Consider the following 25,750-nt stretch of genomic DNA (forward strand, 5'->3'; position numbering starts at 1 on the left):
GGGAAAGTTCTTTTTTTTTTGTCCAGTTTCACCTTGGGCGCCATCGGCAACGCGAACTTTCTTGAGACTCAGGTGTTGACACCGGGGATATGGCTTAATGAGCACGTTTATTCTGGCCACTGCGAATAGGGCACTTCCTAGGTGAAAATTACGGAGAGTTCGTTACAGAGGCAGTAATGACCCTCTATTGCAGCGCTAAGACAATCTCTGCGCCCTGGAGTCGGTAGGAACAGGCTGATCCCACGATTGCTATCAGCCGATTAAGATGGACAAGATCCTTGAGGGTTTCGTGCAGGTCATAGGCTGTGATCAGACTTCGGGCGTTCTGCACAAGATTGGACATAGCAACAGGGAATCTCTTCAGCAGAGGCTGCGAAATCTCTTGTTGGCGCTCTCTCCATCTAGATCCATAATCGGCCAACTGCAGAATGAACGTATGATATTTCAATTGTTGCAGTATCTTAAGGTAGTCTTCGCCCATCAGTTTGGCAAAATTGAAAAGATCGTGGATGCCCTGAGTGTGCCAGAAAAAGGAGAAGAAGGGACTTCGTTGTAGGTGCGCCATTAGCTTGTATGTAAAGTCATAATAGACGAGCTGAAGGAGTCGGTGATCTATGAACTGTTTCAAAAGTTGTGTATAAATCGATCTCCACCATCACTGGGCGCAAAAAACAAAGAGTTGGCTGCTTTAATGGAATCGGATTGTGGTAGGAGTTACGACCAACTCGGTTGTAGCCCCAAAACTCCCAAAACTCAATTAAGTCAGATACTTTATGTAAGTGCCGTTGATAGTGCATGTGGGATATCATTCTTATCACCAAGTCCTTGAATCATGACTGAAAGTTTTCCGCTGTTTGTGGATCTTTGCGACGGCATTGAAGGTGGGGGCACGGAAAATATATGGTCACTAAAAGCTATTAACCCAACACCAAACAAGGATGTTCTGTTGCCCTTATTAAGGTACCTTATTAAGGTACCTGAATCGGTCGTTCAGCATGAAAAAATCCAAGCACACGTACTTATTCAACAATCATCAACATGTCGCCAGCACTTCACACGAAAGCTTGAGAGCAGCTGATGATTCGAGATATTAAGGATTAAGAAATTTCTACCTCCAATAGTCTCGGCTATAAAGAGCTGGAGCATAGGAAGGAAAAAGCTAAATTCGATAGAGGCTTTATCGATTGTATACGACATTCCGTTGTATTAAAATTTATTCCGGCTACAGTTGAGTTTCCCGACTATTTAATACCAGCCTACAAACTTTAAACTAAGTAATTCTCCTACAAATCAATCGAAGTTTAGGTGGGCCATCTGTCGAGCTGCATAGACAACACTAGAAGCTAAGTGTGTGCAGCACCCCCTACCTCCGCATACAGTTCTTTCGCTTTGTCTCTCTACTGCTGCGATTACCGGTAAGCAAAGCGCGGCAGAGCGGCGGCAGCGGACTTCAAACCCACATAACTTCTAAAATATTAGCTCGATTTTGAACATGTTGCTGTCTTGCGATAGATATGACCTAAACACACAGTCTAACATGTCTCAGAGTGACGTGACAGACTTCTGTTTTGCGATTGTGTTTTGTGATTGGTGGGCATTAGAGTGGGTGGGTTTTTCAAAAATTCTTTTAGACATAGTAATGGTTTATTAATATAAAATTGCGCTGTTAATTTATCATATAGCTGCCATAGGAACGATGGAATAACTGAGCTGAAAATCATCATAGCTTCAATGTTTTTAAACATACACGAGTATAAATCAAAATTTAGTTGTTAAAGAATATTTAATTTTTGTAAGAGCTACAAGGAAGCTTGCCGCAGGTTGCTTTCTTTCTTGTTTTTAATTTAATTAATTATTTTAATCTTTAATGAATGAAGAAATAAACAGACTGTTAGATACCCGTTACTCAGCTAACAAATTTCAAAATACATATTCCACCAGAAAACAATCGGTTTTTGGGTGGCGCCATCTGCCGAACTGCATTAACAAGCAAAGAGCGAGCAGCACCCCATCCCCCTCTACAGTCCCCTATCTTAGCAGAGCAGCGGCAGAGCACGACACGAACAGTATAAAACCTCTGTTGGCACACACACATTGACACTTTCCCCGAGCAAATTACTCACACAAACGTGCGAGCATGTTATAGTATGTGAGCTCTTCGCTGCTCTTCAAGCAAGAACAATTTCTCAGACTGACAAGACAGTCTGGCACGGTTTGTGGGCGTTAGATGGGCATGGCCATGGTTCGAAATAAACTTGCCCTGCTTAGGCATAACTAGAATCTGCGTGTTAAATCCCAAAACTCTAGTTTTATAGTTTCCGAGATCTCGTCGTTTATATATATTATTTAGCTCTAGGAGTAACGGGTATAAAATCAGCAAAAAGACCATAACAGTTTATGCTTTAAAAACAAAACCTATAATGGTGTTATGTTGTTTGCCGATCCATTTTGTAACTTGTATAAATAAATAATCTTATTTTACAGAGTAGATATCTCATTTTATATTAAAAAGAAAATGAAAACAACGTTAAAACTGAACATTTTTTAGCACTAAAAATAATTCTCTGCACAACGGTGCTATTTTTTTCGCAACTGTATATTGAATAATGAAGTTAAAGTTTTTCAGCCCAACTGTTATTTTTGGTGAAGCGATATTTTTTTAAAGGGGTTGGATTGCACCCTTTGCTTCCAGCTGTTTTTTATTTAGTAGTATCATAGTGCACACCGTCACACCCAGTTTTAAGAAAATGCTTATAAAAATGTATTTTTATTATTATTGTTTATTGAATTTCTGATTTCATTTGCGATGTTTCTTGCAATATTTGATTTTACAATTTAGACCTAGATATTAACCCTGCGTTTATAAAAATTATTTTCTGGCGCACTTAATGTTATTTGCTATCTTCTTGTTTGAAAATACATAAACCTAATTATGCTGGCTTTCTTCATTTTAATCAGTTCAATGTTCTCCGTTTGTAAAATTAAAACTACCAATCCGCTTTTCATTACTTTCCTATGTAAAGACTATGTGCCGTTATATATAAAATATAAAATGCATATAAAATGATGGATATAAAATGTCTAAGATGGTGTTGACACTAATGGTGGAGGAGAAGGAAGAAGTTTGGCGAGCAGAGTTCATTACAATAATAAATAGTTGTATGGGTATTCATAAATATTAAGTGCCAATGTGGCCTTTGCATACCGTTTTTATTATTTGTATAATCATGCACGTATCTTATTACTGCATACGCTTTAGGGTTGGGTCTGGTTAAATGATCTTAGACATAGTTATTTTAGTTATGCTAATGCTTAATACGCATAATGCCAATTGTTGCAATTTGACTAAGTGACAACACAGGAAAACAAACTATATTTGCCAAAATGAAATGAAAATTCTACAATATTGGAAACCCTTTTTAAAATCAAACATTTAACAAAAATCGGACCAAGACATCTTGAGTTCCAATAAAACGTAATAGGAAGTAATAGTAATTTTAAAACAAACTTTCTCTTTTTATAATACTTTTGGCATTCTCATTTTCTCTGCTCGAAAACGATCGCTCTGCTTTGTCCCTCCTCGTTCTTCTGGGCCTAACCCCGAACTTCAGAGAAAAAACTTAAACTAATTTCAGTTAGAATTTGTTTGGACAGTCTTAATGCTGATTGGGGAGACCCCTCGCACCCCTAAGAGGCCTTGGCGAACTGAATGACCGAGCTCATTCTCATCACCTTCGACCCGGGTCCTTCCCCGACGCCACCGGAAGCGCTGGCACTGCCACTGCCGGAGGCAGGCCCATCTCCGCCAGCCCCCAGGGCCTTCTCCGACTCGCCGTCCTCGCCCTTGTTCATGTAGTGTTTGCGCTTGCGCAGCGGCAGGGTCATCACGTTGCGGTCGGCCATCATCAGGGAGTCGCTCTCCGGCGAGGAGCTCCGCTCAGGGGACTCCGTGCTGGACCGCAGTCCGATTGCCGCCTCCACGCGTCGCACGATATCCGGATTGGGTAGAGCGGATCTGGGGGGAGCAGAAAGGGTGTTTAGTAAGCTAGCTAGCAGTTGGTTTTTACCCTAGCTCCAAATTCATTTTAAATTGTGGCTAATTTCTTTTAAAAAGTATTCTTCAAAGTTGACCCTCAAATTTTTTTAAAATCATTTAAGATCATTTCATAATTTTAGTACATTTTAGGCTCAATAGAAGAAGCTAAGCTTAAAGATAATTTACTACAAATTGTTGTAAAAATGTAACACAACTAAAATCACATTTTTTATGACTATCATTAGATGAGTCGAGGGAACATAACACTCACTCATATTTGGGGACTGGCGCATAGCCCTTGTGGAGCCCGTGGCGAGCGAGATCGCCCCGCTTGAAGTGCTCGATCAGTACGGTGGCCTCGTGGGTGTCATCGTAATTGGCCGCGAGATCACTGACATGCAGGGTGGGCACCTGTTGCTGGTGGGTCTGCGACTGCGTCTGCGACTGCGACTGCGTCTGCGGCTCCGTGGGAGGTAAGGAGCCGTGGCCACGGCGCAGCTGCATCATCTGCCAGGCGGCTGCGTGAACGTCCTCGTCCTGCACTTGGTCGTCGTTGTCGTGATGGCGACGCGCCATGTTGGCTGCCTCAAGCAGGGCGGGATTGATCGAGGTCCCGGGTGCCTGGGGCTGCAGCTCCAGCAGACTTGGCGGGGCCTGGTAGTATCCAGCAGTCTGCCCTGGCGCCGTGCCCTGGCCCTGTTGCATGCTCAGGTCGGTGGGCAGCTCCTCGTCCGCATAGCTGTGGGCGGCCTGGGCGCTGGACACCCCACTGTCGCGGCTCAAGGCATCCGTCTCCATCTGGGCGGGCAGGTAGTGGGCTGTTGTGGGCGGAGGCGAGGCCAGGCTGGTGGCCGAGGGCGAGTACGTGGAGCTGAGCGAACTGGGCGAGAGTGGCGAGGAGGAGGAGGAGGCAAGGGAAAGGGCTGCTGGCCCGGCCTTGGGTCCGCGCGGCGGACGTGCCTGGCGGGGCTTCTTTGTGACCGGCGGCGAGCTAGGTGGCGAGTGGTTGCTGCTCTCGGAGGTGCTGCCGACTCCCTGCAAGGACGGCGAGCCGGCGGAGGAGCCGGCGGATGCCAGGGCCGCCGCTGCCTCCGCCTCCGCCTCTGCCTCGTCGTCGGGCAGCTCGTTGGCATGCCCCTTGATGTGCGCCTCCATCTCCTTCTTGTTCTTGAAGGTCTCGTCGCAAATGGTGCACTTGTAGCACTTGGAGCCGTAGTGCTGCACGCGGTGCAGCTTCAGCACGTGGTTGTAGCCAAAGTCCCGGAAGCAGATGTCGCAGTGGTAGGGCTTCTCCCCCGTGTGCGTTCGCGAGTGCACCTTGAGCTGCTTGGAGCAGGTGAAGCCCTTGCCGCAGCCCGGCTCCGGGCACTTGTACGGCTTCTCGCCGGTGTGCGTGCGCATGTGGATCACCAGTTGGCCGGACTGGATGAACGTCTTCTCGCACACCGAACACTTGTGGGGCCGCTCGCCGGTGTGGATGCGCATGTGGCGGTGCAGCTTCCCGGAGTGCTCGAAGGCCCGTCCGCAGACGTCGCACTTGTACGGCCGCTCCTTGGTGTGGATGCGCCGGTGCACCTGCAGGTTCTCCTTCACGCTGAACAGTTTGTGGCAGAACTCGCACTCGAACGGCCGTTCTCCGGTGTGGGTACGGTAGTGGCGGATCTGAAACGGGATGAGGCAATTGGTTTTAATATTTCAGGAATCTTAAAAACCGCATTTTAATTTATTGAAAACGATCAAGGACTAATGGCTATATTCACACAGTTAAAAATAACTTGATTTCTGTTGTTATGGTTATATTTAAAAACTTTAATATTCAATCAAACTAATCAAAAATAAGTGTTTCGATTTCAAAATATATATAAACACCCAATAAAATAAATACAAAGAAAAAGAGTAGAAAATAACACAAAAGTTTTATGATCATTCTGCTGGTATATATAGTAGTATTTTAATTTAGTTCTTCGACATATACGTAGTAATGGTTAAATATTTCAGACTTACGGTTTGAATTTCATCAAAATCGGACGACTATAACATAAAGCTCCAATGGGAACAATAAAAATATTTATTGAACTTTTTTATTTTGTAATTTTTAGAGATTCAAATTAATAATTTGAATGTTCAGAATTACGCTTTTAATTCTATTAAAATCGGAAAACAATATCTTATAGCTGCCGTAGGAAATATCAAATAATTGAGCTGCAAATCATCATAGCTTCAATGTTTTTAAACATATACGGAAGTCAATCATAATTTTGATGCTTTCAAGAATATTTCATTTTTGCAATAGCTGCAAGGGTATATGAACTTCGGCTTTCCGAAGTTTGCTCCCCTTCTTGTTTTATATATTTTAACAAATTTTATTTTGCATTCCTCAAATTCACTTGAGCCCTACGAGTACCGGGTATACAAATGATGTAAAATTCCAGCGCCAATTGCTTTGATTTAGGGGTGGCTTAGGGCGAAACTCACCAGTCGGGCAGGAACGGCGAATGTCTTCTGGCACACGTTGCACTGGTAGGGATCGGCTCCGGCAGCCACGTTGGCCAGGGGCTTGATGGTCGGGCTCTTGGGTATGCCCACCGGAAGACCCGCATCATTCAGCTCGATGGCCGTCGAAGAGGCGGTCCCAGTGGCTCCAGCGGCTCCAGCGGCTCCAGCGTCCACTCCGGCACTCAGCGAGAGGTCGGCGTTCTTGGCGTGCGACTTGGTGTGCGAGGTGTGGGCCGACTTGCTGCCGAACGTCATGCCGCACTGATCGCACTTGAACTGCGGCTTGTTGGCGCTCGGCTTGCGCACCTGAACCTGAGCCACAGCTGCCGCCGCTGGGAACAGGCCCGCCGGCTCTGTCTTGATGCGCTGCGCTGCTGGGGCAGCCCCAGTTGCCGGAGTCGTCGGAGTTGTCGTCGTAATACTTTCATGTTGCTGCTGCTTCTGGTGCTGCTGGATCGCCAGTTGGTAGCTGACGAACTGCTGCTGCTCCTGGTGATGCTGGTGATGCTGGTCCTGCAGCTGCAGCTGAAGTTGCCGCTGCTGAGGCGTCTGCAGCAGCTCGAACTGCTCCTGCTGACCGCCGGACGGAGGCACTCCGAGACTGAGACCCACGCTCGCGGTCGTCGCCGTCAGCGGGGGCGGCACCTGGAGACAGAACTGCGCCTGACTAGTTTGTTCCGTTTTTATGAGCAGCTGGTTAGCGGAATAGTAAACCATGTTGGTTGTGGCTGAGTCTGCAACGAGGAGAGCGAAGGAGAAGGTTAGCAATCGATTTTTGGCCAACTTATGTTAGGAATTACAAAAGGATTTTTAACTTTACTCAGAGTGTTCCCTCCCAAAAAATAAGAAAGAGCACACATCTTAAGAATAATAAATAATAATGAAAATAATAATAATTTATTCTGGGCTCCCGGCTCATATTTTAATTCTCTTGGGAGTGTTTTTAAAAAACCAACGACCGTTTAAATTTCACATAAGCAGTGCTTGCAATATATTAAATTTTTTTTATTTAGACATTTCCTCGAAAGGTTATGGAAATAATCATAACTCGAGCAAACTATAAGATTACCCGTCTGTCACTGATGTTATAACAAATTTGGCACCAACTTCTAAAATAAAAGCTTGAAACACACACACACTCAGTACTATAACTAAGATCTAACATGTCTAAGAGCGACATGACATGTGGGCGTTAGAATGGGCGTGGCCACGTTTTAAAATAAACTTTCAATGCGTAAGAAAAACTAGAATCTGCATGTAAACTCCTAGCTTGTATGGTTTCCGAGATCTGGACGTTTATACGGACGGACATGGTTAGATCGACTTGATCAGGAATATATATACTATTTAAGGCAGGAAACCCTTCTATCTACCTGTTCGAGTAACGGGTATAAAATACTAATGAATATTCTTGTTTGCACCATATTTCTTCCTATTGTTCTGAAGAGTTTAATGACGAACGCGAATGCAGTTAAATCTTACATATTTTCCCCCACAAACCTGCGTAACATGTCGATCCTGAATCTGCGTCGCAGGAAAACGAAGAAAAACGCAAAAACCCCCAAAAGAAAGGAAAAGCCTCGGAAACGCAAAAGAGGAAGGGGAGTCAAAGGGGGAAACCCACCCCTAAAGTTTCTTCTACGCACTTTTGTTATTGCCGGCCGGATTTTTTCAAAAGAGGAAAACGTACAAGCTTGTGGGAGAGAGGAAAAGTGTAAGCTAGAAGGGATGGCGGGAATTGGGAACAATTTCATTGAGAATTTCATTGCAAATGTCCCATGTGGGATATTTGGGAGATAAGATTATGAGTCCTACGGTTTCCAACCGGCATTTTTTTCCTTCCCTTCCCTCAGCTTTCTCTCTCTCTCTCTCTTACTTTCTCTTGTTTACTAATACGATACTTTGAACCCCACACCTTCCTACAAAACGAAAATTGCGTATACCAAAACAAAATGGCGTCGCAAGGAAACCGTTTGGTCTGGACTTTTCGGTAAAACTTTTTGGCGACACTAGCGATTACCTTTCGCCGACGATTTCTTGATGGCGGCCTTCGTCTGAGTCTTGGATATATCCAGCAACTCAGTGCCCGATTTGTGGAGAACATCTTTAATCCAAATTTGTTTGGGTGTCCAAGTTTTTGTATCATTCTTGCTTTCAGTCATCTTGTTTAACGTTTTTAATAATAATATTACTTTTTTATTTATTGTTAAAGTCCAATCATTATATAGTAAATTGTTAGAGATCTTTTCGTTTGTAAATTGGTTTGCTATTAAATTGATTCATTAATTCGCGTTGCAAAATCAGGTTTTAGCTGAAGATTTTTTAGTTTAAGGTTATCAGTCCGTGGATTTTTTCAGCAGTCTTTATATTATTATGTATTCAGTTTTATCAGTGTTAAAAGCTAATCAGTTCAGTTATGACGTTTTCACACAAGAATTTTCATTTGACGAGTGATTTTTTCCTTAATTAGATTCTTTTTGATGATTTTGATTATTTTTTTCAAGTCCTTCGAGTGTTGTACCGTAGAGGTGTGTTGGTAAACTTGGATATTTTGCGGAGGCTGCTGCTGATGGCTACGGCATTGGTAATGACCGCCTTGGGCCGAGCCCTTATTCATGCGCATTTTTCTGAATGATCTCAAAATATCGTTCATTGAAAAGTCGGTCATTTTAGAGGTGTGCACCACACACATACGCAAAACATACGCACAAACTCTAGTCAGAGTAGAATGCGACCCGGAAAATGTTCACATCGCCGCTCACGAGGTTTTCGGTTCGATGGTGTAACGGAGACTGGTGGGTGAGTTGCCGAAAAATCTGCCTCAAACCTAAAAAAAAAAAAAAGACCTCGACACGGAAAAACCAACCACCAACAAGAATAGTCCCAAGTCCCATTTCATCTGAAATTTCCCTCAATTGGAAAATGTTTGAGTGAAATGTCGAGGGGAATTTCCGAGTTTATCTCTGTTTGAGTGCTTTGCGATTTACAGATAAGGGGCAATTCTACAGTACTCCAAAATATCCCTGTGCTTAGGAAATGAGTCATAGAAAGTAAAGCCCATTGATATCTGAGTATTTGTTAAAAAATCAATCTTAATAAGCATATATTGATATTTTCGAGCAACATAACAATAAGTTGAGAATTATAGTTCCGAGACACATCCAGAATTACAACAAAAAACTAATAAGAATCTAGGTTCTTATTTTCGGGTAATGTTCGATATCAAAGTAACAAAGTTCAACTTCATTGAAAAACATTATAACAAAAATAATAAATTGTTTCAATCATTTTAGGAATTACTTTTAACAGTTAAAATAACTATATAGTAGGCGGACAATCGACAATACATCTGAGGGATCCGGATCCGGATCCGGATCCCTCCCGCAGTCCATCTATAGAAAGCCAACGACCAGTTTCCACCTTCGACAACTAAATATTTATAAGAAACCTTCCAAAAACAGAATGAGTACGAGAAGCAAATGTTGAAACACAAAAGTTTTTGTAAAGGCAAGTTCAAAAAACTTTATCGGCTTTCGTTGTTGTTATTGTTGCTGGTGTTTGTGTTTATTCGGCTGTGCGTTAAACTAGCGCAAAAGTTCATTAACATTCAACACGAAAACTATTTCTGAGTGAGTGTGGTTTGGTTGGAGAGACGAGCATGATCACCGATCCCCCGTTTCGTGGGCCGTGGGCTCGCGCTCATTTGGGCTACCAGACCAAAAAGTTTCTGAAGGTACGAACGAAAAATGTTTCGGGGGAAAAATAGATTTATCTATTATGAGTTCAAATGAGTGCGTGTGTGCCATAAAGTGATCCAGAATGAGAAAGAGTGCGGACAGCTGTCCCTTGAAAAAGTTAAAGTGCCGTTATTTTGTTGGGATAGCTCAGAAATGAAGCGTCTTGAAACTGGTCTTGTGGGGGAAAAGATTGTGTTTGGATAGATCAGTAAAGTTGCTTGACGAGAAGAATTGTGACTGTATACAAACAAAGCTAAAACAAAAATGTTTTTTGTAAACGTAACTGGTTAAATAAAACAATGTTTTTAAAGCAACTAATGAGGCACAGGATTTTGATAAGGTACATTTAAAAATGTACCTCCACAGACACTAAATCTGCATTCACCATTTCTCAGCCTTAGCACACACACAGATTTATTGAGTTGGGCAGTTTGGGTTCGGTGATAATTTTTGGTGTCTTCTTTGTCCACTTCTGGTGAGGTCAATGAACGTTAAGATATAAGCGAATTGTAAGCTTTTCTCTTTTTCTCTCTCTAGATTCTTCTGTCGCACGCCAATTTGTTTACTAACACATTTCTGGGTAAATTGTGCTTCTGTCTGCAGTATCCATTTCAAAAGTAACTGGAGGACTGCGATATAATTTTACCAGCTCTCCGTTTTCTAGTTAAAGTTCGATGAGCTCGCCTGATAAGATAAAGCGATATCATCGGCAACACTCACTGTTTTTGTATTCAGTTGAAACTTTTTCAATGAAATAGTGTACACATGTACAGAAATACCGGACGAAAACTATTCAAATTGATAAGATACTTGAAGAAATAAAATTGGAACGGCAGAACAGCCGGAATACGTTTTTGGTAATGAAAGAGACATTGAGCCCGAAGTATAATTGGTTGTAAAAATGCAATTTCGAAAAGAAATGGTAATAAATGTATTAAGAAGAAAAGATTTTCAAAAACTCATTTTAACATTAAGCTGGATTTTATTATTTCAATCATTTTATAAAAGTTCCCGAGGCAATAAATCCACGCCCTTAAAGTTACCAACGTTGAATGTGTAAGTCATTTGACCACTAACACCCGAAATTCTAGTTTATACAATTTTTTTTCTTCATTTCAGAAAAGTTTATTTTATTTGTTGCCTAACAAATTATGGCAAAATGTCCTTAAATGAAAAAAAAATATTTTAAGCATTAGCTCGACTAATTTCTACCTGAGTTTTCGTAACATAGACAGAACAGTAACACAAATCGAACTTTTTAAGATTTTCCCGAACCGTTTGTACTTTTCCCAAAGTTAAAGTCCCAAACATATCCAAATATCATGGAAAAGGACAAATGTTAAAGTTTTTAAAAAGGTAATTCTTAGTAAGTAATTGTTATACATAAATTGCGATATTCTTATATTTTGAAGAATATTTTATGAATTAAAACATTAGCATTTTAGGATTTGTTTATTTTTCCCATTGCTATGTGCTATATAACATTTTTATAACATAGATTTTCAAAAATGTTTAATTTTAGATTTGGAACAGTTGTTTTAAGAGCATAAGTGAAAGATCCCATTACAATACAACTAAAATATACATTTACACTGTACTTGCGACTTAGAAGAGAGTTGAGGACTGATTTTTGCTGATAGGATAGAAGCTCACTTGAATACCGGGAGCAGTTACCAAAACATAAGAGCCATAGCGCTATGGGGACGAACAAGTCAAATTTATAAATGTTAGCATTCTTCTTTAGTGTTTTTTTTAAATTGCGAAGGTCTAGACACGACGTCTGAGCTTACGCTGCGCTGCGCTGCCGCAGCTCTGCCGCTGCCGCAGTTCGCGATGTCGACGAGCCACGCACAATTTGCGTGGGGCGCAGCGGTTGGCCTAGGTCAAAAAGCGACAGAGACACGCAGCAGCGAGTTAAGGACGAGCGAGAACGCACACAGAGTAGGTGGTGCGGGGGCGGGGTGAAGATGGGTTATAATCGTTGAACCAGCAGATGTGGCGTAATACATATACCCAGTATGCGTTGCGATAGTTGGCGAAATAAAATACTTGCGTGTAGAACGTGAGTATTAAAATAAGAAAGAAAGCAAACTTCGGCAATCCAAAAAAATTAAATATTCTTTAAAATATCTAAATCAGCTTTTTTGAACCAATACATAGTTATCCTGCATCAGAAGTATTTTGTTAAAGTTTTGGATGGTGTTTGATTTAAATAAACTGTGAGTCGCTGCGTAAATGTGTACGTGTGCAGAAGTGGCCATCCCAATGACGTGTTTTCACTTTTTTTTAAAATCCTATGTATGTATGTACATACAACGTTTGCTACATAAATGGCGCAGTCAGGAAACATTCCCTTTCGTTTGGTACTTTATCCTCCACCCCACCCCCACTTGGCGTTGTTGTTGTTGCTGTTATTGCTGCAACAGTCACCGCAAACAACATGCTTACTCATTGCAGAGAGCGAAACCGAGAGAGGGTGGATGACAGGCTGATAGAAGGAGGAGAGAACCAGCACGCGCATTGATTGTGAGGCTGTCGAAAACCCGCGCACGACCTCCTTACGGCATCCCATGTTGCTAATTCTCGGCGAGCGAGTCGAAAACCCATGCACGCCCTCCACGTGTAGTTCAAGTTCAAGACAACAACGAGAGCAAGCAAACGAGAGAGTGTGGGTCGCCACTCGCAATGTCATCGGGTGGGGTGTGAGTGTGAGTGCAGCTGAGCGCTGCCGCTGCTTGCGCCGACGCAGCGCTGCAGCTAGCAGTCGAGCTGTGTTTATGTGTGTGTTCTAGCCAATTTCGGATTGCATACTTATTTAAAACTCTGGGAGTGATATCGTTCTTCTCAAAATCCGCATAGAAAACAAAACAAAACGACTAAAATTAGCTGCTAATTAATACTCTGCTTTAAAATATGTTGTCTAAAATCACAATACAATCCAAATTTCTTAAAAATGTCCCTACTTATGAATATAAATTATTTGAAGTTAGTGGATAGCGAAAAGGGTTTTTAAAAAGAAAGAACCGCAGTCGACTCTACGAGAAACGGGTATAATTACATTTACAGAATTGCCTAATATGGTTCCGCTTTAATTACAATGCTGCTCGATAAAACGCTTCCATCAGCGGCAAGCAACGTCGATGGCGGACAGCGCAACCTCAATCCAGCAAAGGGTTAACGAACTTTGAAAAAAGCTCACAGCGATATTTTTTCGAAAAGTGTAGAGAAAAGAAATCCAAAAAATTGGGCAAGTGTGAGTGCTTGTGTGCATGAAGCCCCAAGTCTCACTGCTTTTTGGGGGTGGGGATTCAGACACGATCGCAGCAGAGCCAACAGCAACAGCACCAGCAGCCACACTCAATATATAACATTTTCTGAAAACCTCAAAATAAATACAATAAACAATTCGAGTACACATCCAAAGAAGAGGACACAATCGGCAGCAGCCACAAAGAGACACAAGTGTTTTTACGTGCCGAATTTCTTTCTTTGTCCGCTGCAACAGCGCTGCAGCAGCGCTGCGCCGTCGCTGTCATTTGCGCAAAGGGGTGACGAAGAAAGGACAGAGCCGTAATGTTAAATTAACTTTGCGGTGCGGGCTCCTTTTGTTGGTTGAACCAAGCCAACAACGTTTTAACAATACTTTAAAAATAATCATAACCAGCTTCTCAGACGCTGGTGAACTTTTTGGGGGGAGTGGCAAAGCTTTTGGGTGCTCCCGATATTTTTAGAGCAGGATCGTGGAAGGCAAACGGGTTGGACGAAAGCTTCCGGCATTACGAATGCCACTGTGACTGGCGTTATCGAAGGGCTTATTCCGGGGGCGTGTTTCTTAAACTGGATGTATTTCCGATTCGGGTTATGCAGTTAAAAAAAAATGAATCTTCCGCCTCTCGATTTGGCTTAAACGACACCAAAATATCGCTTGGTGCTCGAGTTTATCAAATCAAGCCCGACACTCGACGGAAGATAATAAAGAGAGTCGAGCAAAGACGGTTTGGTAAGTATTTTTTTGGCAAAACAAGTTTAACAGGTTGATTGCCAGGGACCGCGACTGTGGAGAAACGTACTGGAATATTAGAAATCACACTCAATCACAAACTGCTATCCTGAGATTCATTTAGCTATCCCAGCTCCTATCACTAAATTCCAAATTAGTGCAGACTGGAAGGAATGGGAGCTTTTGTACATATGTATTCCCATTTTTGGGAAGGCTAATTGATGCCAGACAGAGAAGGCAACACAGCACTGATGCCTTGAACTTGAATTTGGAGCAGAGCAGCGACCGAAAAGCTGGCCTTCAAACGAGGCTCGGTACAGTGAATACTTGGCATGCCGAAACTAGCGATAATCGAAGGGAAACCAAGCTTGCAGCGCTCGACTTTTGCGTGTACAGCCAACAAGCAGCGTCAAAAGTGACGTCGCTGCAGCCTTGTCCTTGAACTTGGCAAACATTTTGAATGTTTTATTTTCGCAAGCGAAAAGACACACACTCGTGCAATTCGCTTTCAAATGCACACAGCTGCAGCTGCAATGCTGGCTGAGGGCGCATTGTATGTACATACATATATATGTTGTATGTACATATATATACTTAATATGGGTACATATCGTTTTTATATCGAAAATCCAAAAGTGTATAGCGCGCACAATAATCAAGCCATTTCAAAAATACCATTGAGTCTTTGCTGAACTTTAAATACATTTGTTTACTGATATTTGCAAATCTCAGCCGTCAGGGTGAGTTGACAATAAAAATCCAATTAAGTACTAAAGCAACGGAAAAGAAAAACAGAATCGTTTTCCAGGATTTTTTCAAAGTTCTTCGGCAGGTGATCATGGAAATATTACCTACATAAACCATTATGTGGTTGTCGTAGTAATATTGATAAGCAAATGATCTTATAAATATTTGTATACCCTTGCAGAGGGTATAATAATTTCAGTCAGAAGTTTGTAACGCAGTGAAGTAGACATTTCCGACCCTATAAAATATATATATTCTTGATCAGTATCACTAGGAGAGTCGATCTAGCCATGTCCGTCTGCCCGTCCGCTTCTACGCAACTAGTCTCGAAGTTTTAAAGTTCTGAATGAAACTTTCCCAAAAACTGTCTTCTTATTGCAGGCAGTAGATCCCAAAGGAACAATCGGAAAAAAAAGATAAAATAATAGTCTTTTAAATATTTTTTGTAATTCATCTTCGAGTAATAGTTTATTATTTCAGAACTACGGTTTTTATTTGAATAAAATAATTTTGATTTGACGACTATTATCATATAACTTCCATGGGAACAGTCCAAATATTAAAAAAATAAATGACAAACAAAAAATTATAACTACTCTAATTTTCAATTTATGTTTTAAATTACTTGGAAAACAGGTTTAATAGTTCTAAATAACGCTTTTAATTTTTTTAAAAATTAAAAAACGGAAAATATTGAATACTTCAGCTGAAAACCATGATAAATTCAATGCTTTTAAACAATTATAGACTAATTTAAAGTAAATTAAAATTAATGAGTTATGAGCTCATTTGCAAAAAAAAATGGTCACCTCAAGCGCTATAAATTAAAAATTAAATTAAAAGTAAGTAAAAGGTACATTTCAATGTGGTTATTATTGAGGCATATATTAATATAAAATATATACCAATAAAATATAAAATCAGAATACTTAACATAAAAAATATAAAGAACGAATCAAAAAAGCACATAATTTAGGGTATGGCAGAGCCGAAAATTAGAAACAAGAAAAAAGAAAGATTATAGAAACTGCTAAAAACGTTGTTAACCAAGGTCAACATTTTTTTATTTATAAAAGTATCAGAAAAAGCAACAATTGTAGAAGTATGAAAGAGAGGGCAACGCATTCAATACAGACATCCAATACATGGGCACGCATAGCGTATACGAAAAGAGCTTGATAAACAAACAGGCAGCAATCACAAATTCACAAAATTATGGCGGATTTAATAGGGGGCAGCGGTTTGGAATCTACAGAGATACAGACATTTTTGGCCCCACACACAGATACTCACGTACACACACACACACAGGTTCAAGTTTTTTACGCATGTCTGCGAACCGGCTTTTTCGCTTTATTCCTAATTTGCGTTAGAATATTTCGACAGCTTTCTTGCCATTATGTTTTTATGTTTGTATGTTTGTATGTATGTATGTTTGTATGTATGTATGTATCTCCCAAATATTCAGAGCCACAAAAGTTTTCTCAGTTGCTGCTGAGGTGTTCCAACAAGAAACTCAATGGGGTAGGCAAAGGGTAAGTCGCTTAATCGGCCTAAAAGCGAGGGTTCGAGTTTGTCATGTGACTTGGTCTTTGCCCCGATAAGTAGGAGAACACGGCAAGAATATTGCCAATATAATGAACTGATCGGTCAAATCGGTGAGCGTCGAATGGGCTGATAACGTTTTTGATTCCTTCTTATTTTTCGCTTTCGATTATATATTTTATAACGAAAAAACTCGAAATTGTTGCTGTGTGGGGTTCTAATAATAAATGCCAGTTATAAATATCAGTTATTGGGCTTATGGCGAAAAACTGTGTAAAGAGATCTAAAAATGCCAACTGCAGATTGAAAGCTGTTTCAAAGATGATAGCTTTGGGAATCCGACGTTCATATGCCCTTAAAGCATTCTGGAATAAGTTTCATTCACTGCCATGGGTGAAATATAAACCCGATTCTATAATCGGGAATATATCTTGGCATCCCTTACACCCCCGCCCAGCAAGCTGACATACAAAATATTATCAAAGCACGGCACCATTCACAAAGCGAATCGAGATACACCCGCATGAAAACGTACATTTGAATATCACAAGAGTGATAAGAGATCGGTGGCCACTTCAATAAGTGCCAGCAGGTGGAACGTGAATGAACGCAGCTACGACAACGCAAGCCAGCGCGACCCGAAACGAAAAACGAATCAAATCGACTTGCCTGCCAATATTCGCGATAGCGATATCAAAATGAACGTATTGTATTTTTTAACTTTATAATCGGTATTTTTGTTTTTGTGCCCCGCGACGACAATTTCCTGTGAACATAAATACCTTAATATCAGTTGAGAGAGATTAAAACTGAAGAGAATTCTGCGCAACTTGCCAGTTAGTGTTATTTTCCGAATTTGTTGTGTTCTGTTTATATGTACTTTCCCCTGACGTCGGCACTGACCTTCGGACACAAAATTGGCGAATGTCTTGATAAATACTCGTACAAAGCGCAAAGTTGAAGGCTTAAATTTCACCGATTGATAACATGTGACCAAAGCATTTTATCTGGCACGGATTTTCAACCAGAAGTGAAGTCTTTTGAGTTCTGTAATAGCTTTCTTGTTTAGTTAAAAAAAAATTACCTCTAACCTCTTAAATTATTATGAGAGACATTGTGCGGTATAATTTATAATTGTTGAGTCCGAAATGTATCTTTTGTTTTAAATGTATATTGATACAACTTGCATTGTCACGATTATATGTTAAATGCTTTTATAGCATTGAATAACATATGGAATGTTATGAGTTTTTGAGTCCGAAGGAGACTTTCGAGTGCCAGCAAAATGTATGAAGAGTTAAAGCATAAAGCTTTCCTTTTCTATGGGGCTTCAGTGAAACAGATCACCTGTTGATAAGGATTTGCTATCAGAGTTTAAGTGCACGATCCTGTCAGGTGTTAAGACCACGAAGGTGACTCACCTGCGAGAATTAGTCACCAATGCTTAGGAAACCCCTCTCGAACTTCAATCGAACCATTATCCAAAACTGCGAATACCTAGAACCATTTATATATTAGCCTCATCATGACAATGGTGACTCAAAAGCCGATTCTTAAGCTAATTGAGTACTGAGTCATCATGAATAAGGTTTGGGGGCGTGATTTGGGGACTCCGCTTCTATTTCGTAAGAGATACTACATTGCGGTAACCGTTGAAATACAGTAAATGCATCATTGGTTATGTGAGTGTTTATTACTGTTACGTATTAATAGATCTGTTGTGATACTTTTTAGGAGCTTATCATTGACGTGCAATACTTGGCTTGACGTAAATTGCGACACATTTATAGGAGAAGCATTTTATTGTTGCGTATGCAAAATGTTTCCAACATCTACGGTAGATTTTGTTGAAATCAAATTTTTAGCAATAGTTTTTGAGGAAGATAAATACAAGTAATATTAAATCAAAAAGCCTAAATACAAATGAAACGAAATGTATAGCAATTGTAGGAATAAATAAATGCCCAAACTTACCATAAAATTGATCAGAAAAATCCGAAAAATTCAGTTTTTGAGTCCTCTTTGACTGCGAAAAGTAATCCAAAGTGTGCTTTGATAACTGTGGCGATTGTTGAACACTTGTTGACTGTTTCGCTGATTTTCGAAAGTTCTATGGAAGTCGTCCGTCCAAGCACGCGAATCGACCAGAGGCAAGTGTTTTCCGCCGAAACTTTTTCACTGCGCCGCGTTCGGCGACCAGACCCGTAATCGCAATCGCTGGGACAATTCCCACTCTCTCACTGGGTGATGACCAATTACAAAATACACTGAGACCGTTAGAAGAGGAACGTTTCTGTTTCTGTTTCTGTTTTCTGTTTTCCGTTTCGTTATTGCTATGATGTTATTGTTATTGTTATTGTTATTGTTTTTGTTATTGTTAGTACTGGCGCTGCTGAAAAGCGCTGAGCAAGCGATCGTACTCGTACGTATACTTGATGTGAACATTCGGGGGGCGCTCGCTCGGTTCTTTTCGGCCACTCGTGCCCGTGCCACTCGCTCACAATCACAACCTTCTCGCTTTGATATTATAAAATTATTATTTTCAAGTTTAGAATCGCGCTCCTCTCTGACGCTCGTCTCTGCAGTTGTGTGTTGTTGTTTTCGATTTCCGTGAATATGTTCTGGCGACGGGTGTGTGGTCCACTTTGCGAGTGTGCGTGCGATTGCTATTTATTATCTGCTGGGAGAGGCAACTAGCAATCGTTGTTGTTATCTCTGCGCACATTCACACGCCACTATAAACAATATTGACCTAGGCTATGTGCATACATAAAAAGTTTAAGGTTTAGCTTCACTTAAACCATTTATTCTTTGCACTTCCTACTTTTGTTTTTGTTTTAGTACCCCACAACTCTTTTTAATTTCGTTCGATTTGGGGTTTAGATATCAGAGCTAATTGTGACTTATGTATACTGATTGTCAGACTTTAAATATTATGTGCACACAACACACACAAATTGATTCAGAAATTGCACTTGCGTTGCATAAATATGAATGTAACGCTTCCACCACTGTTCTTTTTAAGGCAAACGAGATCAATTGGTATTGTGATTATGCTGGGTGCTCTTTTCGATTTGATTTGCAGCTGCTGAGCTTTAGATTTCTAAAACTACTCGAGGCCCAAGTTCCCGGAGAACGTCCGTCCGCGTTGGCTGCTCGTCAAAAAATACGAGAACCGAAAATTTCGCCGAGAACAAAGCTCGGAGCGGCAGAGAAGCGGCAGAGAAGCGGCAGTGAAGCGGCAGAGGCAGCGACGTCGACTGCGCCGCCAGCCCAGAATGAAAGTGGCTGTGTGTGTGTGCGTGAACCGGCATTTGCCGCAGCTGCCCCTCATGAATACACACACACACACACACACATACGTGCCAATAAAGGTGGTCCGCCTTCACAGTATTCGCATTATTCGCAATGGTTGTTGCTGTTGTCACGGCAGCGAAGTCGACCGCGACGGAGGCGGCACCGCCAAACTTACTCAATAAAAATTTTATTATGATATCTTCGCTAACGTAAAAAATGTCGACGGTTCGCTGGCGTTTGGTTTTGAATTGTCGGTGGGTTTTTGGCTTTCCGTTCTTATCGCTTGCTGCAGCTCTCCGGATGACGTATTCCTGGAAATAGGCTGAACAGTAGATTTGTTAGCAAGGACAGCCAGGAGTTGCCAATCACCTGTCCAATGTTCGCCGATTTGATTAGATCAACCGTATAGCTGACCCGAACCATCCCCAAATAACACTTAACCTCCATATTACAATCTGACCCAACTCGAAAACTTACTCAACTGAATGTATCGACTGGATTATTTATAATGCAAAAACTGATTCTAACCATTCGATTCCAAGAAAATTTTGGCAAAACGCAAATTGTTTTAATGAAATCAAAATTAAAATTAAGTTAATTTGGATTCTAATTTAATAAAAAAGAATTTGTATCCAAACAATGTTAGAACGTTTGGATAAAGGCTTTGCATATGCAAAACTTTAAAAAAAAAGAAGGAAAACCACACATTTTAATCAGTATTAATTGACAATAAAAAAAATGTATATAGTAGGGTATGTTAAATCAAAAAAATAAAACTGATCCACAAAAATGTTATCACAGAAATTAAAAAATCTTATAGAAGGCTAAATTACTTGTTGTCTTCGAGATAGTTTTAATATCTAATAGGCCTAGCCAAAGCCAAGAAACACATCAGACTTTATATAAATAAGACTAATACAGAAAAAAATTATCTCTGTTAAATGCAATTTTTTCAATTAACTAGACGCCCCACAAACAAAGTTCTTGTTTAACATTGAGTCAAACGTTATAAGTATGGCTTAAGCTATTAGCCCTTAAAATGGTCCTTAAAGTCATACATCTAAGACTTTGATTGTATCTATTGTATTGTAAATATTCGACATGTTCTTTTACGATTTTATTAATTTTCTGTCTTGTTCGACTGTCATAACAATGTACATATTTAAACCCTTAAAACGTATTCGTTTTCTGTTTTACGTATGGTTTTTGAAGGAGTGCGTTGACCCAAGATTTCCTTTGTGACGACGATAACAGTGACGAAAATAAAAATAAAATTATAAATGTAATGGCGAATAAATAAACGTCGAGGGAGCAGAATTCGGAGAACCAAGAAATTGAGAAATTTAAGTGGGCGCGAGAAAGAGCCCAAAAATTCGGGCGTCGAAGAAAGCGGCGCTAAACGCATTTCCTGCGCTGCCCGTTCGCTGCTGCGGCGCTGCTGCTGCGCCGCTGCCGACAGGGGGGAGTGGATCGCGCGGGTCAGATGGTGCAGTAAATTCAAGCTTCATCCCTTTCGACAACGACCAACACCAACAGTGGCGGCCGAGAGCCGCAAACAAAAAGCGAGACCCCAAACCCAGAAGGTCTGGCAACTTGCAAAACGGCAATGGCGACAGCGACGCCGGCGGCGGCAGAATCCGACAAAATGTTCGCGTGGCGGCCGTGCAACGCTTTTCAACGACATTGAGAGGACGTGCAACGTTTTTCGCCCGTGTTGCACATCGGAGCCCCCGACATGTGCATGCGTTTGTCTGGGTGTCCGCCTGCCACTTTCCATTCGTTTGCATCCCATACTTTGTTTATGCATGAATTTCATGAGTTCTTGAATACATGAAATCAATATAGCCCCCTTTTTATACGATTCCTTTTACATGTTTTACATATTTCATTTAATTAAGCAGTAAGTATTCACGTGTTATAGGATTTCGCAAAAAAATAATTGTGTGTTATTATTTTGTAACGTTTTGATATAACGAACATTTTCATAAAATTACCCACTGAACCCTCTGTAGCTGTCTTATAATTTTCTTTGCATTTGTTTCTCCACATGCAATTTGTACACAAACAAATTATTTTATTTATGAAAATTACTTTTTATCCTCTTTAAAATAAAAAACAAACCAAGATCTGACAAAATATTGTAAGACGACTTCTCAATCGTATAGCTCTCATATGAGCAAATATGAACTTTTATTTAAGCAGTATTTTAATTATTGAGGTTATAAATTGCCCAAAATTAAAAGATGGAAGGAAATCTCAAAGAACTAAGAAAAATTGCCCGCAATAATAAAGTGTGGACGCAAAATGTCACTGCTATTAAAAGCGTTACATGCAAACATTTTTAAAGGCAGTAATTACTTATTATATCCGTTTCTCGTAAAGTCAAAGGGTATATTGAAACCGTTGAAAAGTATGTAAAGTAATTATATCAATTACTGAGTCGATCTAGCCATGCCCTGTCTGTCTGTCCGTCCGTACGAACGTCTCGTAAACTATATAGGCTAGAGATTTGGGATTTGAAATGCCGATTTCCCGCAGCGCAAGTTTATTTTAAAACGGAAATAATGGTTAACCGCCCCATGACTTTTTTTTGTATTTATTATTTTTAATAATTTGATTGTTCCCATGGGAGCTATATAATATAGTTTTCCGATTTTAATGAAATTTAAACCATAATTCTAAAATATTAACCATTACTATATCTTAAAGACTAAAAAAAGCAAATTAGAAAACAGCCAAGTTATAATTTTTTTCATCTTCACAATCGGTCCTATGTAATAGGACCTATATGCTATAGTCGTCCGATCCGGCTCGTTCCGACTTATATACTACCTGCAGTAGAAATACAACTTTTGGGAAATTTTCAAGCATATAGCTTTAAAACTTAGACACTTGTTTGCATAGAAACGGACGGACAGACGGACGGACAGACGGACATGGCTAGATCGACTCTCCTAGTGATGCTGATCAAGAATATATATACTTCTGCTTGAAGGGTATACGGGTATAAAAATTAAATAAACCCACTCAAGAAAAAAGTAAACTAAATCTCAGCTTAACATTTAAAGGTAGGTTAAAAAAAATACTCTAAAAATGTAAAAGAATGATAAACATAAAAATATCTTAATTTTTTTAATATCGTTTTCCAAGTAGTTGCTCCCTCTTTCTTTATTATGTCAGTACGCCTTTGCTGTTGCATGTTGGTAAAGAAATATATTGCATTAGCTACAACAGGAATTGCACAACATTAGATAAGACGTTACTATACGTCTACTATAAAATTATATATATCAGTGTGGTGCAGTGCAGTGCACATTTGTGTGGACTTTTCGGTTTTTTATACCCTTGCAGAGTATAATATTATTTCAGTCAGAAGATTGCTTCGCAAAGAAAAAGACATCTCCGAACCTATAAGTTATGTATATTTCGATCAGCATCACTAGGAAAGTCGATCTGTCTGTCCGTCCGTCCGTTTCTACGCGAAAAAGTCTCTCAGTTTTTTAGGATTTCTGCATAAAACCTTACTTGTCTTTCTGTGGCAGGTAGTATATAAGTCGGAACAAGCCGGATCGGACGACTATAACATATAGCTCCCATAGGAACAATCGGAAAAATAAATGAAAAAAATTAGAACTACTGTTTTTTAATTATTTTAGTTCTTCCAGATATAAAATGGTTAAATATTTCAGAGTTACATTTTAAGATTCCATGCGAACAATCGGAATATTAAAATAAAATAAATGAAACAAAGAAATGTACCTTCTCCATTTTTGAATTTTTGTTTTAAAGTTCTTTTGGAAATAGTAATAGTTTGATAGTTCAGACTTACGCTTTTAATTTTGTTCAAATTGGAATACGATATTATATTGCTGCCATGGGAACGCTCGAATAATCGAGCTGATATTTATCATAGCTTTAATGTTTTTAAACATTTTCGCATAAAAATCGACATTTAAATGCTTTCAAGAATAATTAATTTTTGCAATAGCTGCAAGGGTATATTCGACTTGCCGAAGTTTTCTTCCTTTCTTGTCACTGAGACTATCATGACATTTTAGTTAATGAAATCTACGTTATTATAATCATTAAAAAAGGAGGGAAAGAAAATTAAAAAAAAATTTACAAAATAATTGAGAACTATATGCCAAAACAAAGACAACTTACCGCCCAAGGTGCTGTAGTTGTTTTAATGTCATCCAAATTATACAAGTCCGGCACGATAAGCCTTTAACTTAGTCTAGTCGGTAGCCTGTTCGGAAGGGCCTATATAATAGGGCATTTACAAAGTTGCGGTAGCTATAACTTGTTGCGCATGCAGTAGATGTAATGTAACACACGAGTGTTGACAGTTCGTTGTGGGTTCCCTAATATTTGCTCTCTGATTGTGAACTCACTTCCCTCCGAGCTTCGCTCACTTTCCGTGTAAGTATCTAGTTTCAACCGCGAATTGGAAGGCGCATTTTTTTTTTCATTGTTATCTAGAGGTAAACAAAGTTAACAGGTTTCTAATCTTTCTGAACGCCTAAGCGGCCGGGTTACTATTACGCCTTTTTTTTTAATTTTGGTGAAATAGCAAACCAAGCAAAGCTCAGGCTTGCTCAAATTTATACGAAACTTGCAGTTATTTCTTTAGACTTGTTGATTACCTATTCCTACCTATTACATATTTCCTTAAAAATTTTGTATAATTAATCCACACAGTTTAGAATTTATACTATTTAAGTTCATAGTAAATAGTAAATAACCTAGACCAAGTAGTTTTAGTTGGATACTGTTTTTGTCCCTGTTGTGAAAACAAGATAAGATACTTACCAATAAAGTTAGCAAGATGTAACAACAAATGAAAAAATTAATTTTCTATTGGGAGCCAGACAACTTTAATGTATAAAGTATATATATTCTTGATCAGCATCACTTGGAGAGTCGATCTAGCCATGTCCGTCTGTCCGTCCGTTTCTACGCAAACTACTCTCTCAGTTTTAAAGCTATCTGCATGAAACTTTCCCATAAGTTGTCTTTCTATTGCAGGTAGTATATAAGTCGGTTCGGAAGACTATATCATATAGCTCCCATAGGAACAATCGGAAAAAAAATTAAAAAAAAAATATAAATTTGCTGTTTTTAATTTTTTTTTAGTTTTTCAACATATAGTAATGGTTAAATATTTCAGAATTACGATTTAAATTTTATTAAAATAGGACAACTATATAATATAGCTCCCATGGAACAATAAAAATATACATTTTTTTTTTAAATTCACTGCGTTGCAAACCTCTGACTGAAATTATAATACCCTCTGCAAGGGTATAAATATGGTGTACTTTTCTTTTTACAAGATGTTCATAAAATCGTATGTATAGCAAAAAAGTATTCCCGGACTTGCTGTATTTAAACGACAAATTACGAAAACAAGCTGCACTGCACGCGAAAAATTAAAGATTACAAAACAGATTTGCGCTGTTTTTTCCATTTGTTTTTCCGAATGACATTCACACACATGTGCATATGTATGTATGTATGTATGTATGTATGTATGTATGTGCATTCGAATAGCTTTAAACAGCAGGCCCCATTTGTTTCTTAGCTGAATTATCGCCGGGGAATTGCCGATTTAATTAGGCATGCAGTCAGATATCCATACTCACTGCTGCATACAATGTATCTCCATTGCACCGATAGTAGGTGACAAGAGGGGGCGGGGTGGCGGTTTTAACATTGACCGTACGTTCATTTGTACATTTTTACATTTGTACATTTGTACATAGCCAGACTGCGTCAATAATAACTGCATTAAACGCGGCAGCGAGTGCAACTGTCGCTCTCCGTCTGCCCCGCCCTGTTCCTGCACTTTTTTTTGGCGCTCACGCTTCTCGCTCTCTCTCTCCCTCCAAG

The 25,750-nt window shown here is 39.9% G+C and overlaps 1 protein-coding gene across 4 annotated transcripts; it reads right to left on the reverse strand.

Moving 5' to 3' along the window:
• Positions 1-2,762: 2,762 nt before the first annotated feature.
• LOC128253107 (Krueppel homolog 1-like) lies at positions 2,763-19,737 on the reverse strand. Of its 4 annotated transcripts, XM_052981255.1 has the most exons (5): positions 18,536-19,737; positions 17,983-18,058; positions 6,512-7,266; positions 4,308-5,698; positions 2,763-4,015 (listed from the first exon to the last, which is right to left on the reverse strand). In XM_052981255.1, exons 3-5 carry the CDS (start codon positions 7,247-7,249, stop codon positions 3,688-3,690), a joined length of 2,457 nt encoding a protein of 818 aa, XP_052837215.1. In that variant the 5' UTR covers positions 7,250-7,266; positions 17,983-18,058; positions 18,536-19,737; the 3' UTR covers positions 2,763-3,687. The 4 variants fall into 4 exon arrangements, with proteins under 4 accessions (XP_052837215.1, XP_052837214.1, XP_052837218.1 ...); XM_052981254.1 differs by lacking the exon at positions 17,983-18,058; XM_052981258.1 differs by lacking the exons at positions 17,983-18,058; positions 18,536-19,737 and adding an exon at positions 8,981-9,339.
• Between the last annotated feature and the right edge of the window lie 6,013 nt (positions 19,738-25,750).

Source organism: Drosophila gunungcola (genome assembly GCF_025200985.1).
Source record: "Drosophila gunungcola strain Sukarami chromosome 2L unlocalized genomic scaffold, Dgunungcola_SK_2 000007F, whole genome shotgun sequence".
NCBI lineage: Eukaryota > Metazoa > Arthropoda > Insecta > Diptera > Drosophilidae > Drosophila > Drosophila gunungcola.

Coding starts and splice junctions, on each gene's coding strand:
- LOC128253107 (XM_052981258.1), bottom strand. CDS start 9,224: ATGTGTGTGGTGCACACCTCTAAAATGACCGACTTTTCAATGAACGAT. Junction 7,267..8,980: donor AATTAAGGAAAAAATCACTC/GTCAAATGAAAA, acceptor TCCTCGTTGCAG/ACTCAGCCACAACCAACATG. Junction 4,016..4,307: donor GCGCCAGTCCCCAAATATGA/GTGAGTGTTATG, acceptor TGCTCCCCCCAG/ATCCGCTCTACCCAATCCGG.